This window comes from Abrus precatorius, unplaced genomic scaffold (genome assembly GCF_003935025.1).
Source record: "Abrus precatorius isolate BTA unplaced genomic scaffold, Abrus_2018 Scaffold8, whole genome shotgun sequence".
Lineage (NCBI taxonomy): Eukaryota > Viridiplantae > Streptophyta > Magnoliopsida > Fabales > Fabaceae > Abrus > Abrus precatorius.
This window is the reverse complement of record NW_020874428.1, coordinates 13,357,167-13,376,093: the sequence shown is the minus strand read 5'-3', so window position 1 is coordinate 13,376,093 and position 18,927 is coordinate 13,357,167. Positions and strand designations below refer to the sequence as shown.

Here is an 18,927-nt window from a genome sequence, read left to right as displayed (position 1 = left end):
TGTGCATATTTTTAATTTCCTTCCCACTTTCGGTTTACTCCTGTCACTCTCTCTCTCTCTCTCTCTCTCTCTCTCTCTCTCACACACACACACACACACACACACACACACACACACATATCTTTGTGACTTTGACCCTTTTATATCAACAGTGGGATATCAGACATTAGCATGCCCAGATTCCTTTGCTGGCACGAACTTTCGTGCAATGGAGGAAGAACTTAACAGGAAAGTTGCTGCATATAAAAGTGCGCTTCTGCCTAGTTATGAAGAATGTGAAAATAAAGGGGTAAGTTCTAATTTTATTTTTGTTTTGCGAATGCTTTCCTATCCAACTAAATCTAATAAACATGCTTAGTTACGTAATGATTATATAGTTTTATTATTAGGCTCATACATTACATGCCATTCTTGGTACTGAAAATGTATATCAGTGGGATGCCCAGGACTTCTAGTTTCTCGATCAGTGTAACCCAAGAGTTACTATTATATTTATCATCTTAGATTATGAAAAGCGCTCTTTGAGAATGTGTTATAATTTTGATTTGTTTCTATCCTTGTTTCTGATTGCAGATATATAAAATCATTCATTCACATTTTATTGTATAATACTTTAAGCATTTAGAACGGTAGATTGTTGATATAGTTTCAGTCTGTATGTTTAATATGATAGAAGATAGATATACTAATTTTGTGATGTTTACATCTTTCTGTTTGTTATTCTATGTCAAGTAATTGCTTATCTCACTAGCTAAGGTTAAATGGTGGTGGCATTCTAGAGAGAATATTTTCATTTAACTACTCAAGAATTCATGGGATATGGTAGTCTTTCTGTTCCTGTAAAATTCTGCAAAAGCTTAGAGTAGCAAGATGACTTTTAATTTGGAGATAAATATTACTCATTTTATCGTTACTTAATTGTAGCGCAGTACATGCATATAACTTAATAGATTAATGAATGATTCCTATAATTCTAGGAAGGAATGTAGAAAGCACATTATCGCTTAACTAGTGTTATTTAGTATTTTTCATTTGTATCCTACTGTAATATAAACCTCAAAAGAATGAATGAATTATACTTGTTGTCCTTTCAATTTTAACATCCAATTTAGACAATGTAGTGCTTTGGGTTGTACATCGCTGTAAATCAGCATCACTAAATGAATCAGTGAAGGTTTTCAAGTAATATATTTTTGTTCATCATTCTTATTATAAATTTGTGTCCAGGTTAGAATTGAGGTTAAAGTCTCAGCAGGTTTTCCAATTAGACAGGTTATTTTACAAGAGGTTACACAATACAATGCATCTTGGATTATCCTTGATAGGTACTACTTTCTTTACACTGTTAAATGACCATTCGATCTCTTACATTTGACAGATGTGTTTTATGAATCTTTATATAAACATGGATATTACAATTCATTTTCCCTGATCCAAAGTGGGAATAGGTTAAATTAATTTGTGCATACTTATTTTTTTTCTTGCAAAATTTCTTCTTGGTGTGGAAATTTTTGCCTCTCACATATTCAGAATAAAACATGCTATCAACCTAGCCTTAATTAATTTTTTCTAGTAACCAAATTTTTTTTTATCGTTGATTAATTTTTTCTAGCTTTGAATTAATCTTTAACTTTTATGACAAATCTTCACTTTAGCTAACTATCCTACTTCCAGAATTAGGCATATGCACATGAAAGGTTAAGTTGATTTAAATTAAGGTTTTCCTCTGGTGATTCGAAACCCACGTGAGCTTATTGTTAACTCTACATGAATTTCTTCTTTTCATATCAAGCATTAGTACCCTCAGCATTCTTCATTTCACATTCTATTTCAGAATTAAGATTCTCCAACATTTTTTAGTCACCGTAGTGCATGATATATGCATACTTTTCTTTATACTGTATTTCTCTAATTAATTATGTGGTGATGGTACTTTGACACCTACTCAAGGGAAGTAGTTCGGGGTATGGGTTAAAGTAAAACAAAAGGAAAAAGAAAATGTGATAGATGGTTTAATATAGAAAGAAGAGAGATATAAAAATTGAATAATAAAAATGAGTTATAAAAATATTATTATCGTTAATTTATCATCATCATCTTTTTTTTTTTTTTTTTGCTGTATATCATCATCTCCTTTTTACACTACTCTTTTGCACATTTGCATTCTTTCATTTTCCTTATTTTTCTTGATATGTATATATATTCAGTATGGTTGTTAACATGTTATAAAGAGTAAAATACTCAATTAGTTCCTTAAATTATAACTATTATTCAATTTAATTCTTGGAATAAAAATATCATGTTAAACTCCAAAATTATGAAATATTGATTCTTTTAATTATTTAAAGAACTTCAACTACTAAAATATCAATATTTTATAACTTCAAGGATTAAAATAATGTTCTTATAATTTTCAAAAAATAAATTAGTTAATACTCAAAGTTCCATTTACTAATTTGATGTATTACTTTTTAATATTATAAAATATGATAAAATCTATTTGTTTTCTTGATGCTTAAACTATGGTCTTACCTCAAGTTATATGCCGATGTTCTTCATGATCTGTAGAATAATTTATATTCTTCTATGAGATGAAGTCGAATTTCCTGGAAAACAATCGAACAAAATTAGTCATCCAAAATGCTTTATTAAACAATTTTCCACATTAAGAAATAAAATACTCGTAAACTTATGCTTTACGTTATGAAAACAGTCGGTTCAATATTATATGTAATTCACCATTTTCTTTATATATATACATTTCTCTTAGGCATCTTCGGCGAGACCTGAGATTCTACAGGAACAAGATATCATGTAAGGTTGCATTGATTAAAGATGACTTGTCGGTGGATATTTGGAGATCCAATCATATAACAGAAAGAGGTGTCACTGAACAAAAGGTTATCTATTCATTGTCAAAGTGTGTTTCACTATCACAATCAGATTCTCATAACATTGGAGACGAGGAGCAATCTATAATTGTATGCAAAAGTCACCCTCATTCCGTTACTTCTTCTGAGAGCTCTAATATGTTTAAGGCCAATATGAAACATTCAATTGCTAACAAGTCAGGAGAGCACAGTTCAATAGACTTTGGATCTTCTTCAGGTCAGAAATCTCCTTCAAATTTATACTAATCTGCTTTCTACTTTCATTTCTTACAAATATGCTTGCTGCATTAAATTTCCTTAATAAAATAGAGAAGAAAAAGAAAGAAATAAAAAAAAGTAGAGCGAAAAAGAAATGTTTGAATAGAATAAGTACAAAGAAGAAAAAGAAGTAAAAAATATCTTAAGATTGTATCGAAATATTTTTATAATAATAAAAATTTAATTTAATAAAAAGTTAAACTTTTAATATAATATGTTTTCTGAATATTAATTAATTTTAAATTGTAAATTTTTATATTATCTTAAATAATAATAATAATAATAAACCAAGCATACGACCCACGCAATTTCATGGCATCAATGGGGTGAAATTATTTTTGTGGGCTTCACTTAATTTCTCTGTTTCCACTGAATGACAAAGTCATCAACAAAAGAAAGCTCACTCTTCATCTCCTTAAAGTTACTCTTATAAAAAAATTCTTTCAAATTCATCTTATTCAAACATATCCCCCATTCACCGTCACATTCTTTCTGTCTCACCCTTTTCTAGTGTGTGCTATAAAATTTTAAAAATTTGTTATAGATACTAAACCCAAAAAATTTATGCTAATACTAAAAAAAACATGTGATAAATTAAAAAAAAATTATTATAAATAATTTATTTAAAAATATATTATTTATATTGTTTGTTACATAATTTTTCTTATGTGCATTCAAAATTTAAGATTTTAAATATTTTTAAGCCCAGAGCATCGCTGCTCCGCTCCGCTTGTGCGTCGCTGCTCCCCTTTGCATTCCCTCCGTTAACATTCACCTTCTCCATCTCCCCCTCTCTCTTTCTCCCTCTGTCACACGCCATGGATCCTTGCCTTTCGTGCGCCTAAGCATTGGTAACCTCCCTCGTTCACCCTTCTTCTTCTCCATGCTTCGGCAAGATCAAGCTCAAAAACTTTCCTCTCCAATCTGCACTCGTCCCCTTCATCCCTCCCAATACCCACTTTCCTGACTCTCAGGTTCAGCCCATCGTTGCCACCTTCCACCTCAGCAAGTCCAATTTCAACAGGCTCGCCGGAAAATCCATCTTCGCCGGCAAACTCTGCCTCAAAATCTCCTTCTACAACGGCCGCCGCGGCACCACCTGCGATGTCAATTCCAGGAGGCTTCTGGGCAAAGTGTCTGTGCCGTTGGATCTAGTGGGAACCATGACCAAGGCTATGGTGTTCCACAATGGGTGGATTATACGGTGTGAAATCCGAACCTCATCCTTCTAAGTACAGCTTAAATTTTAATTTTTAATTAACAATAATTATTAAGGACTAATTGATAAATAAAATAATGTAATATAATATAATATAATAATTTATTATTAAATAAATTTATTATTTAAATATATTTTTAAATATTATTAATTAAAATTTTTCCTATAATATCATGAAAACTTTTAAGGGTACCACATAACTTTTTTTTAACATATCATCGATAAGATATTTTTGACTTTCTGTCTCTTTTTGTTTTTTCCATTTTGTTACTATACTTCTCTTTACATCACCCAGCTAACTTCGAAGACACGAGTGTTAACATAACTGTGGTCATTTCTTATGACTAATTTTACTGCATGTTGAAAATGAAAACAAGCTTGATACATCAACCATTTATTATGCACATCTATAGAAATTCTTATATCTTTACATTCATGTACCAATAAGATCAATATATTAATTTATTCATGTATACTTTAATTGTTATCAAGAAACATAATGTATAAGAAAAAGATGGGTAACGTTAAAAAAAATAATTGTTATTGATTTTAATTCAAGTGTTTTTATCAATATTAATTTTTGCTAGCATGTGTACAAAGGCATACTATTAAAAATCAATATAGAATAAGTTTTTATTAAAATTTGTAACATGCAGTTTCAGTACGTTAGATTCACTAATATTGATGATGTGATTTTTAGTAAAAATTTTACTATTCATATAAAATTTTATTTTATATTTTTAAGCATATATTAAAAAATAGTTATAAATATATCTAATTTTAAATCAACCCATCACATAATACAGCTGCTCCGAGAAGCAAGGGCAAAACCCTAACTCAACCTTGGCACTTTTGACCTAGCATATGAAAATTGCTATACTGTATCCCATACAATTAACTTATTAAAAATGGAATCATGCTAACTTCCACGAATGATTCTTAATATTCATCAGCTTCCAACCAACAGCTAAAAAGAATTGCTCCCAATTAAAAAAACTTCACAGAATAACAAGATATGTGCAATAGCTTTTACCTCAGCCTCATATGAACAAAAAGTGCCAATAGCTTTTTAAAACAGCCCAAGCACAATCACTCTTTGCATTCCTCAATACTCCACCTGCTCTTGCAGCATTAGGCTTAATGCTCCGTCTACATCCATGATCAATCTATAACATGCATAACATTTTTTATTTTTTTATTAAGTTTTCTAACTTTTTATTTATATGTTACCTGATCTTTTATATTAAAAATCTCTCAACATTTTCTTATATTTTTATAATCAAATTTAAGTTTTTATTTTGACAAAAGAAAGGCCATAACAAATACAATTCTTTTCATAAAATTAAACTTCTTATTAAATACGTTAAATAGAGAAAGTAAAAATATATATTAATTTAATACTCAATATAAAAAAAAGTTATTTATTTTGATAATATTTGGTTATAAATAAATATTTTATTAATTAAAATTTAAGAATAGAAGAAAATAAAAAAAATTACTTTTAAACACTTTTAATTTTTAAAAGAAACTGAAATTGTAACAAAAAAAAATTGTTAGATTTGATACGTTTTATTACTAGACAGTACTTATGACAGTACTTATAACATTAATTTAATTTTTTAAATATTTACGATATGTAGTCCATTAAAAATAAAAAATATTTTTTTTTCAATTTATAAATTAATAAAATAACTTACTACCTCCGGTATTTATAAAAATAAATAAATACTTAATTCAACATTATCAATAAAAGTAGTTATATGTTATAAATTTATATTTAATTTAGTTTAGAAATAGTCATTGTATTAATTGACGTTTTGTATATGAGTTGAATAAAATTCATTTATATGAATAAGGGGTATAAATATTTTTATAACATAAATCCCACGAGAAATGAAGGTACAAAAGAAAAATAATTAATGATTTAAAATTGAATATTTATTTTAATTTAAATAAAAAATATTGATAGTTATTCTTATAAATAAAACGTGGAAGTAATATTTAATATTACTAATAGCTAATTAACTTAATTTCTGCATTTTAATTAAAGTTAAGGGATTGTCCATTGAGTGTCCAGCACTCACTTTGTACTCTATTAAGTTGTTTTTAATCTTATGACTAAAAATAAGAGTTTTAAATATCTTACAGGCATAAGTATTAAAGAAGGATATAAAGATCCCATTAGTTCTCAAATTTTCCAGAAACAAAACAAATATGGGTTTCTACCAAATTCTTCAGATGCTCCAATTCTTTGTGCTGGTTGTGGGACACCAGCAGAATTATATACCACGGAATTAGTGAGGTTCAACTATTTTGATATACAGCTTGCAACAGATGACTTCTCAAAGAATAACTTATTAGGTGAAGGTGGATATGGTCGTGTATACAAGGGCATGCTTAAAGATGGGCAACAAATAGCTGCTAAGGTAAGGAGAGAAGAAAGTAAACAAGGCTTTTCTGAATTTAGTTCTGAGGTTTACGTGTTGAGTCTTGCTCGTCACAAGAATATAGTGATGCTTTTGGGATTCTGCTTCAAAGAAAGGTTAAATATTCTGGTATATGAATATATTTGCAACAAGTCTCTTGAATGGCATCTATTCGGTAAGTATTTTAGTTTTATTAACTCTTTTACTAATTTTTTTTTATAAATTTTATTAACCTCAATTCTTAAGACTGAATTTAAAGAAAAGAAGTAAGTTTTTATTTTAAAAATAAATTTATTACATTAAAGTTACAAAAGTGTAATAAAAAAGTTAATAATTTATTATTATTATTAATTGCTTAACTCAGTCTTAAGAGTTATATTAACATTTATTAATTATCTCTCTTGTTTTCTTTACACTAAGAATTAAATTTTATGAAATTTGGGTAAACAAATTTGTAGATAAAAAAGCCGAAGTTCTCGAGTGGCACCAAAGATACGCCATTGCCATTGGAACTGCGAAAGGATTGCGTTTTCTACACGAAGAATGTCGTGGAGGTCCTATCATTCATCGAGACATGAGACCTAGCAATATACTACTCACTCATGATTTTGTTCCAATGGTAAAATAGAACAACATGCTTCATTCTCTTTTTTGGCAATTCACGAGCATACTAAACCAAATTTCAATTTTCACTTGGTCATAAGAAAGGGTGGGTGTTATCAATTGAATAATGCATATATATAAATACAGCTAGGTGACTTTGGCCTTGCCAAATGGAAGACTAGTGATAAGACACTGCAAACAAGGATAATGGGCACATTAGGGTGAGGATTTATTCAAAAAAATTATTCTTCTTATGTGAAACTAATAATAAACAAGATCTTTCTTTATGTGTAGATACCTTGCCCCTGAATATGCTGAGGACGGTATATTTTCTGTGCAAATAGATGTGTATGCTTATGGGATTGTTCTTTTACAATTGATAACAGGACGCAAGGCCATTTCTAGTCCAGAGCAACATCTCTCCCTTCGACAATGGGTAATTCATCACTTCAGATATTTTCAAATATTGCCCTTCAACATATTATTGACTAATGTTTAGAAACATGTAATTTTAAAATTAATATTATTTATATTTTTTTAAAAAAATATATTATACTTTAAAATAGTATTTCTCGTGAAGTGTCTACTCTTTATTTTGTATGATTTTTTTTTTTGTACACAATATATTGAAAAAGATATTTTATTTTAATGGTTGAGTTGGTAAACTTTAATATTTAAAGAGTTATGAAACAAAATAACATTAATAAAAGTTATTATTAAAACAACTTGATTTGCATTTTATCTCACTTAATTTCAACTTGACTAATTTTTGCAATATTACAAATGAAAAATTTTAGGCAGAGCCCAAAATTGAGAAGTTAGCATTTCATGAACTTGTAGATTCCCGTTTGGGGGAGTCATATAACTCAGATGAGCTATACGTAATGGCCAAGGTAGCATACCATTGCGTGCAAAGAGATCATGAGAAGCGACCGTCGATTGGAGAGGTAATTGGACAACAACATTACAGTTATTATATTATATAGATTCATGCTATTTTATATAGTTGGTAATCTCAAAATGTTATAGCGATAACATGAATAGAGAAGATTCCTATTTAAATATTTTTCGTTTAGATGCATAATACGTATATAATTACATAATAGTAGTTCTAAAACTTTATTCATCAATTCGTATTTCATTAACATATGCATTGTTTATCAACAGAAAAAAATTATAAATTTGATATTTAGTTATGCAAAATTATAATTATATGTTCCTCACCACTCAGTTTGAACAATAATGTACTAAATGATATTACAATTAATTATGATTATGTTATTAGATTTATTGAAATAAAAAATAATACAACTTAGTAAATTAGGAGCCAAAGTTTTCCTACTTTTCTCTATAAAGTTAATTAAATTGTAATTTTATTCACTTTTTGGTTAAAGAAACTCAACCTCTCAATACAACATGTATCTCATGTATCACTTTAGGATCAAAATATTTGGTTACAATAATAATACTTAGGATTTATATAATAGTTTGCTGCATATAATGAAATGCAATGTCAGAGGCATTTTTACTCCTCGACTCCTTAACTACCTTTGACTTTAACCAATTATTAAAGGTGAATATTTTTTTTAAGGTTTTCTTTTTGTCTAAACAACTTTTGTAAGGTGATCAGGTATGTTGTGGCACATTGCATCACTCCATGCTTGATAAGTCCATCTTATTTGTAAATTTCTTTGTTATGTTCAAAGTCGTGAAATGATTATAAATAAGTCCTACTAGAATTTTCTTTTAATCCATTATGTAATTTCTATTATGCAATGACTATTATGAAATTACCTTTTCCCTTTGAGATCTTGAATTACGTTGCTCTCACAACACAATATATGGTTCTCATACAATTAAGGATTTAGAAAGCACTAACCTGAATCCATTGTTCCTTGAAGTTACCTCTCTCTTTTGATGTCGTTGATTTCTTGGTATTTTCTCTAACTCTTTCTTCCTCTTTCAACTCCTCTCGGATGGTTGAGAGAAAGTTCCTTTATGCGTTTACCGTGAGCTCACTCAGAAACCGTGAAAGTGAGAATAGAGAATGTTGTAACCTATTTGGTAACCACTCTTTAATTTATATGAAGGGAGAGGGGAGAGTTTCTTTATAATTGTATTTATAATTATACCCTCAATGGTTCTATATTTTATATTTAACCACCATCACATTAAATCATTAATTAGAGTCATGCTATAAGTTACATAGGCCACTATAATAAGATTATTAAAATAATCTAACAATCTCCCACTTGGCCTATGTGACGACTTGAAGATTCAATGAATTGTAAGTGCGCATATCATTGATAATATCAAGTCATCATCTTTTAATGATTTAAGTTGATTCCTTCCAAGTATCACAGAACCAACCCAAATCATAATAGCTTTAATCAGTCATACTACAAACTGTAACTCTGATGTGTTTTTAACACTCAACTTGTTATCAAACTCAAACCATACATGTACATTAACACAATTCAGATAACAAGTAAACAAGCAGAAACAATACTTTTATTGAATTTCTAAAATATCTACAATAATATGAGCAAAACAATCTATACACACATATGTGAATTACACAATCATGCTAACAAGGACTTGTCTATAATACCCATTCTACCAACATGGCCAGAAAATGTTTTAGGGGGCAATCCCTTAGTTAGCGGATCCGCTATCATTAAATCAGTACTAATATGCTCAATAGACACTTTCTGTTTCTGCACTTCTTCTTTCACTAATAAGTATTTTAAGTCTATATGCTTTGCTCCTCCCTTTGAATACTTATCATTCTTAGAGAAGAAGACGGCTGTGGAATTATCACAATACATTCTCAGTGGCTTTTCTATATTATCAACAATATCAAGCCCTAAGACAAAGTTCTGCAGCCATAAAGCATGAATAGTGGTCTCAAAGCATGCCACAAATTCCGCTTCCATGGTAGACGTAGCAATAATATACTCTTTTTCGCTCTTCCATGAAATCGTACATTCAACTAACAAGAAGATGTAGCCAAAGGTCAATTTCCTTGAGTCTACACATCCAGCATAGTCTGAATCCGAGTAGCCAACCACTTCCAGTTGACTAGATCTCTTATAAGTAAGCATGTAGTCCTTGATACCTTGTAAATACCTAAGAACTTTCTTTGCAGCCTTCCAGTGGTCCATTCCAGGATTACTTTGATATCGGCCTAACATTCACACAACAAAACTGATATCAGGCCGAGTGCATGTCTGAGCATGCATTAAACTCCCGACCACTGATGCATAGGGAATAGATTCCATTGTTTTCTTCTCCAACTCATTCTTAGGATATTGCATTTCCCTAAACTTGTCTCCTTTTTGAATTGGAACTACCCCTGATGAGCACTTTTCCATTTTGAATCTCTCTAATACTTTGTTGATGTAGCCTTTCTGAGACAATCCTAGTAGTCCTTGTGATCTATTACAGAATATTTCTATTCTAATCACATAGGAAGTTTCACCCATATCTTTCATCTCAAAGTTCTTAGAGAGAAATTCCTTTACATTATGCAACAGCCAACATCATTAGTAGCAAGAAGAATGTCATCAACATACAGGACTAAAATGATAAACTTACTCCCACTAACCTTCATATAGATACACCGGTCAACAATGTTCTCTACAAAACCATATGACGTGATGATATCATTGAACTTAAGATACCATTGTCTGGAAGCCTGTTTCAACCCATATATTAATTTCTTTAACTTACATACCATACTTTCTTTACCTGCGGTCAAGAAGCCATCTGACTGATCTATATAAACTTCCTCTTCCAAGTCACCATTCAGAAAGGCGGTCTTTACATCCATTTGGTGGAGCTCTAAGTCATAATGAGCCATTAAAGCCATAACAATTCTTAAAGAGTCCTTCTTTGAAACTGGAGAAAAGGTCTCTTCATAGTCTATGCCATTCTTTTGAGTGTATCCTTTAGCAACAAGTCTAGCCTTGTATCTCTCAACGTTGCCTTTTGAGTCACATTTGGTCTTAAAGACCCACTTACAACTGACTTGTTTTGAACCTTCAGGCAACTCGACTAGGTCCCATACCTTGTTGTCACTCATTGATTTTAACTCTTCTTTCATGGCATTCAACCACTTTCATAATTGTAACATTCCATGGCTTGCTTAAATGAGACTGGATCCTCATCAATACTCAAGTCACATTCATGCTCAAGTGAGTAAACCACATAGTCATTCGAAATAGCCAGACTTTTCTGCCTCACAAACCTCTTTAATGCTATCTCTTGTGGTTCACCTTCCTCTTGCTCACTTGTGACTTGTGCATTTTTAGCTGGTTCATCCTTTATATGTTGTTCTTGTGGGTTTGGAACATTAACTTGTTGTCTCCTTATGTTGTGTGACCGTGATACAACAAGAGGAACAACAAGTGGAGAAGAGACACCAACTACAGGAGTTTCTGCACGTGTCTCTTTAATTTCCACCTTTCCTGTTTCACCACTCCCACTAAACTGACCATTTTCAATGAACCTTGCATTTTCAGACTCAACTATTCTCATACTATGGTTAGGGCAGTAGAATCTGTACCCCTTTGATTTTTCAGGATAGCCGATAAAATAACTACTTATGGTTCTAGCATCAAACTTCTTTTCATGTGGATTATACACTCTTACTTCTGCTAGACAACCCCAGACATGAAGATGTCTTAAACTGGGTTTCTTTTCTGTCCACAGTTCATAAGGAGTCTTTGGAATTGCCTTACTAAGAACTCTATTAAGCAGATATGCAACGGTCTTTAATGCGTACATCCACAAAGACATAGGTATAGAACTGTAACTCAACATACTCTTAACCATTTCCATGATAGTACGATTCTGCCTTTCAGCCACACCATTTTGTTGTGGTGTACCAGGCATAGTATACTGTGCACATATGCCTCGACTTTCCAGAAGTTTCGTAAATAGACCTGGACATTGTCCACTTTCATCAAATTTTTCATAATATTCACCACCTCTATTTGACCTCACAACCTTTGCCTTTCTATTCAGTTGCCTTTCCACCTCATCAATGAACACCTGTAAGACATCCACTGATTGAGATTTTTCATGCAACACATATAGATAACAATAACGTGAGTAGTCATCAATGAAGGTAATGAAATATCTTTCACCACCCCAAGATGGGATGTCAAACGGATCACAAATATCAGTGTGTATCAACTCTAAGAGTTGACTGCTTCTTGTGGCTGAATTCTTTGATGTGTGTTTAGTTTGTTTTCCTTTAATACAATCCACACATACATTTCAGTCAACAAAATCCAATTGAGGTAAAATTTTACTTTTCATTAACCTCATCATCCTTTCTTTGGATATGTGACCTAACCTTTGATACCACAAGAAAGTAGAGCATTCATTACGAACATTCAAATTACTACTAATAGCATTCTCAACATGAAACAGAGATTCAACAATTTTAACATTAAGAATGAAACAATATAAACCATCAATTAATGTAGCAGATCCAAAATAGTACGAGTGCTTATACAAAGAAAATGTACCATGTCCAATCTTAAAATTAAAATCAAATTCGTCCAACTTTATAACAGAAACTAAATTTCTAGCACATTCAGGAACATAAAGACACTTTTCTAGATCTATGCAACAACCAGTATCAAGATCAATTTGTAAGTCCCTATTCCTTCTATCCGTGCCTTCATTCTGTTTCCCATGTACAAGAACTTTTCAGTTCTGCTAATGGGCTAGATCGAAAGAAATCTCTGCATTACATGTGACACATGAGTAGTTGCACCAGAATCTAACCACTAGGTATTTTTTAGGTACCTCAATAAGATTTGATTTAAAGCATACTGAAACGTAATATATACCTTTCCTTTCGAACCAAACCTTTCTCTTCAGACAATCTTTCTTGAAGTGACCAGTCTTCTTGCAGAAGAAGCACCTCTGGCCCTTCTGGATTCGGCCTTCGCGAACCTTTAATAAGGCCTTATCCTTCTTGTCCTTGTTTTCCTTCTTACCTGGCTTAGCCTTGCTACTACTAGCCCCTTCATGAAATGTGAGATGGACGGAGTGTTCTTTCACCTTCTTCAGCCTCCCTTTCTCTTGAACTAGCATGGCCTTAATTTCCTGTATGTTCCATTTATCTTTAATGGTGTTGTAATTCACCTGGAACTGACCAAACTCAGGAGGGAGTGAGTTTAAAATAACTGTACTAGAAAGAATTTCTTTACCTCCATGCCCATTGATTTCAACTTTGCCGCTTGATTGATCATGTCAGTCACATGGTCATGAATGGACCGTGACCAACAAACTTCTTAGTAGTTAGCTCAGTCAACAGGGTGCCTATAATGGATTTGTCAGTAATGTCCGATTGTGCATACTCTTTTACCTTTGCCATAAATTTCCTAGCATTTTCAGTCTTTGGCATTGATGGTTTCACATTTTCAGCCATAGTCATCTTCAGCAAGCTCAAGCTCAGCCTATTTGACCTTTCTCAAGCCTCACGAAGAGTTCTTTCCTCTTCAGTACTAGTCTCTGTGATGGCTGCAAGCTCTTGTTCCATAATGATTGCTACATCTAAGTCCATAACACCTAGCTATAATCGAACTTGTTCAGCCTAATCATCATAATAAAGCCCATTGAACTTGACTACGTCATTGCTCATGCCATATGCATTCATAGAGACTGAAATATTTAACACATGCTTAAACATTTATGCTTTGAATAAATTTAATGGATTCGGACAGTCAACTGCCATCAATTATGCATCTAAGTTTACCATTGGGTAACACCTAAATACACAATTTATCTATAATGATGCTAATAAACAACTTTAATTGACAACCAGTCACTCAAACCAATATGCAAGTCATCTTTGGATATACAAACATATTATGAAGTGTTTACATGTCTCCTTAATGTCATTAATCATATGCAATGATCCACTTTTGGGCGATCTCCTAGTGTTATAATTAATGAGCTAAATTGTGCACTCTTTGTTTCCATATAGCATCAAACAATTTTTGAACAATTTATAACACATAATTAAATGCTTAAAGAACTTTTAAAACTAGGCCACTTTGGTGACTAACAAGCTACTCTTAAAATTAAGCACTAAATTGTGAAGTTCTCATTATGATAATGTAATTTAAAATTAATTAACTTGAGAATTTAATCAGTTTGGTGAGTAAAATTCACTTTGATGTAATTCTAAAATTATCTATATATTTTATGAATTATATTCCTTATCCTGCCGTAAAATTCATATGCACGGTTGTGCTTTTACTTAATGTATGGCCATGCTTCGATGAAGCAAGGCCATGCTCATTTTTTGTGCATGCCCCTGCTTCCTGATGCATGGCTGTGCTTACAATATGCAAGGCAGTGCTTCCATTATGCAAGGTCGTGCTTCGTTGAAGCATGGCCGTGGCTGTTCCTGATGCGTGGCCCTGCTCTCTGATGCATGGCCCTGCTCACTGATACATGGCCCTGCTTATATTACAGATTCAAAATTCAACGTTTTTAACTTCTAAAACCTTAGGGTTTTCAATTATTGAATCCAAAACAATTATTCAACATCAAAATAATGCTAATTCATCATATAAAATACCTAGGGTTCATGTAATTTGGGGAAAACTTTAATGGAGAACCAATCTCTTATGGAGAATCAACAAAATTCACAACTTATACTCTGATACCAACTGTTAGAATTTTCTTTAATCCATTATGTAATTTCTATTATGCAATGACTATTATAAAATTACCTTTTCCCTTTGAGATTTTGAATTACGTTGCTCTCACAACACAATATATGGTTCTCATACAATTAAGGGTTTAGAGAGCACTAACCTGAATCCATTGTTCCTTGATGTTACCTCTCTCTTTTGATGTCGTTGATTCCTTAGTATTTTCTCCAGCTCTTCCTTCCTTTTTCAGCTTCTCTTGGATGGTTGAGAGAAAGTTCATTTATGCATACCGTGAGCTCACTCAAAAACCATGAAAGTGAGAATAGAGAATGTCGTAACCTATTTGGTAACCACTCTTTAATTTATATGAAGGGAGAGGGGATGGTTTCCTTATAATTGTATTTACAATTATACCCTCAATGGCTCTATATTTTATATTTAACAACCATCACATTAAATCATTAATTAGAGTCATGCTATAAGTTACATAGGCCACTATAATAAGATTATTAAAATAATCTAACAAGTCCTACAAGAGAACAACCTTTATGGATATGGTTAATTTTTTTTTTAATCTTTTGAATGTCCTCTAACATAAAATATAAGCAATGAACATCACATTAATTATAGTTTGTTGAAATAAAGCTTTTCAAAAAAGTTTCACATTGCTTAACTTTGTAAAGAAAAAAGAAGACCAAAGTTATATACATTGACTCATTAATTGAGCAACCAAAATTCATCTATTTCAGTTGTCAAGACTTTATCATTATTGAGTTCCTTCTTAAGTAATAGAGCTCTCATTTCATCAATGCTTAGCTTAGTATATTTAAATTATTATTAACTACCTCATCCATTAGTTTAAAACTTTTATACCTCACAACATTGAAATGGATTGTATTCCTATAAAATATTCATCAATATATTAAAATTTTCTACAAATTTCTCTTCTTCTTTTTTTTGTCACAAGATTAATTGATGTTTGTCTTGTATCTTGATTGTTCCATACTTCATTGATGCTTCCAAATTCTTAATAGGAAGCAAATTTAAATTAATATTTTTCCTTTTTAGTAATAGGAATATGAAAATCATTATTAGTTGTCTTTTGTCATCTTTTAATTTATTTCTTTAATCTCTTCATCATTAACATTTTTTTTGTTCAGCATAACTATATATGCTTTAGTTTTAACTCTTTTATTATTTATATGCTTTAATGAAATGCTTCTTTATTTTGAGAGAGATCTTGTTAAAAGAACCAACATATCCCCTTATTCCCATTTGGCATCTTTTAACTTTAGTAATACCGCTATTTGTTATTTTTTTACAATAGTTACATGTAGGTCACTTTAGTAATTATTTCGTGGAGTTATTTTTCTACCCAAAGTCACAAGTCATCATTTTCCAATGATTGATGTTCTTCAAACTATTCTAATGTTATGTAATGACCAAGTTTTCACTCATAGGCTTCACCATTGCATAAAATCATTGTTTATTATTCTTGAGATTGTCATTGAGAAGAGAAGAAGCTACATAGTTAACAAGGTAAAACCAAATAATATAGTCAATGAACAGAAAAACAACCAAAAGTTATAGGAGAGGGTGGCATTGCAGTAATATATGAAAGGAGTAGAACAAATACAATAGACAATATCTAATCAACAGTTATCCAAATTACTAACCATTATTTAGATGTTTTTAATTTTTTCTCTTATACACAATTCAATAAACATTAACATGTGTTTTTCATTTATTTTTCATTATATAGTAGGTAATACAATAGTTTGCAAGAAGAAAGAAAAAGATGGTTAACATATTCTTATGTTTCCTTACATAATTCACATAGATTATTATTATTTTGCAATAAAGTGTCTTTACTTAACAAATTCAACTTTGTACATAACTGACACAAAATCACCCTCCATGCTAATGCTATTTATTTTAGAAATATCTTGGAAAATCATATCCACTGTAAGACAGTCTAATTCTCAAGGGATTTAAACCTTGGATATATATATATATATATATATATATATATATATCCAAGGTTTAAATCCCTTGAGAATTAGACTGTCTATATATAATGAACCAACAACACAACATATCATGCATAAATTAAGTAATTGCTATGTCGATTTCTAATTCTAATAATGTTTAATAATTTTTTAATGATGAGTTATTATTCTGATATCTAAATAAAGAAAAATATCTATGATTATAAATATTTTTTTTTCTCTTTGCATTATTATTAAAAAACATGATAATGTTGACAATAATATTGATACTTTTGTTTGGTCATGGGTAGTGCTTAATTGAAATTAATAACTTGTTATTTTAGGTTGTACGCCTTCTTGAGAGACAGAATGACTATTTCAGTTTCATTGGAGAACAATCAGTATCAAAATATATTACATGAAGAAGCCGTGGTTTTTACATTTCTCTTATTACATTGATTTCTTTTATCATTCATATTTTAATAGTTAACATATAATTCTCTTGTTTGTTCACGGTAAGATTTTTACTCTAATTTCTCTCTCTCTCTCTCTTCACTAAAGGGAAATTTTAGTGTGAAAAAAAACATATATATAAAAGCTTACACATATTTCATTTTGCCTATATTTTTGTTTGTTATTGTCAAATTACACTTTACATATATTCGTTATTAAACCACTTTCATCTTGAAAGCATTTTTCCTTATTGTCTAGATATGTACTCTTGTAGTAGAATAAATTTATTTAGAATTCATTTTATACTAAAATAAATAATGCAATGGGTTGATATCTATTTTTCTGTGTAGAATTTTAGATAACATATTTAACACTTGTTTAATTCCCTAAGTAACAAGTTTGAAAGCTAAGTTGGCAAAATTAATGTTGTTTTATTGTTTGAAACAGTTGTACTTACATACTCACTTTTTTACTTAGCCAACCATTCATACACAATTATCTCTCTTATGTCTCCTTAAATATCTACCACTTACTCTTTTCCTTCTCCTTCTGTCATCCACATGGTATTTTTATTTACAGATATAATCTTTATCATTGTTGGTGAAGGAAATAAAAGAATAAGATATTAGGTACAATACTCAGGTGAAAAACAAAAGAGTCCAATTGGTGTGTTCGAGAGAACCATTGAAATTGAAAGTGAAGTATCGTAACTTTGTGTACTCTACTACAACTTAAAATGATTATGACCTATTGATATTTTTGTCCTTCATCATTAGTGCCAATGATAGTGTTCAAGACCCATTAAGATTTGTCTCTATGTTGTAAAATAGTTGATAAATTTAATTTTCTTAAAAAAAAGAAGAAGATTGAAAGGGTTGAAATTTGATTAAAGGACACTAGTTTTTCAAGGAAGGGACTGTTTTAAGAGGGAGAAAAATGGTTGAAAGTGGATGAGTTCTTTTACTTTTGGCTTTGATGTCATTGACTTTAGTGTGTGATGAGAGATGGATGATAAATAGCTTTGGTGTTTCTACTTAAAGATGCAATCTTTATCATTATTGGGAAAGGAAACAAAGAAATCGAATGTTTAAGTTGAATGTTGGTTTTTCTAATTGATATCTATGGAGGTTTGTTGAGTTGAAAACTCTACTTTTTATGAAAAGTTTTTTACATTTTGAGATTGATTTTTTGTTTAACTTTTCTCTGGTAAAGCTTGAAATTTTATTGGCTTTGTTGAAGTTCTTGAGAGTTTTGTTTCCCCTGCACTATCATAAGAGACCAAACCTTAGTTGCCCCATTGGAGCCCCTTAATTAATAAACTAGACATGAAAGCTAAAATTTATAATCTTTCATTCAGTTTGAAGATGGAATAGTCTCTTACAAGTTTAAAAATCTCAACTTGTTAGG

General features: G+C 30.8%; 1 protein-coding gene across 1 annotated transcript; it reads left to right on the top strand.

The window, feature by feature from the left end:
* The first annotated feature begins 6,482 nt into the window (after nucleotides 1-6,482).
* LOC113874259 (proline-rich receptor-like protein kinase PERK13) lies at nucleotides 6,483-17,489 on the top strand. The gene is made up of 6 exons (XM_027512497.1): nucleotides 6,483-6,969; nucleotides 7,253-7,413; nucleotides 7,545-7,618; nucleotides 7,692-7,833; nucleotides 8,195-8,344; nucleotides 17,412-17,489. The coding sequence occupies exons 1-6, from the start codon at nucleotides 6,483-6,485 to the stop codon at nucleotides 17,487-17,489; spliced, it is 1,092 nt and encodes a 363-aa protein (XP_027368298.1).
* Nucleotides 17,490-18,927: the final 1,438 nt, after the last annotated feature.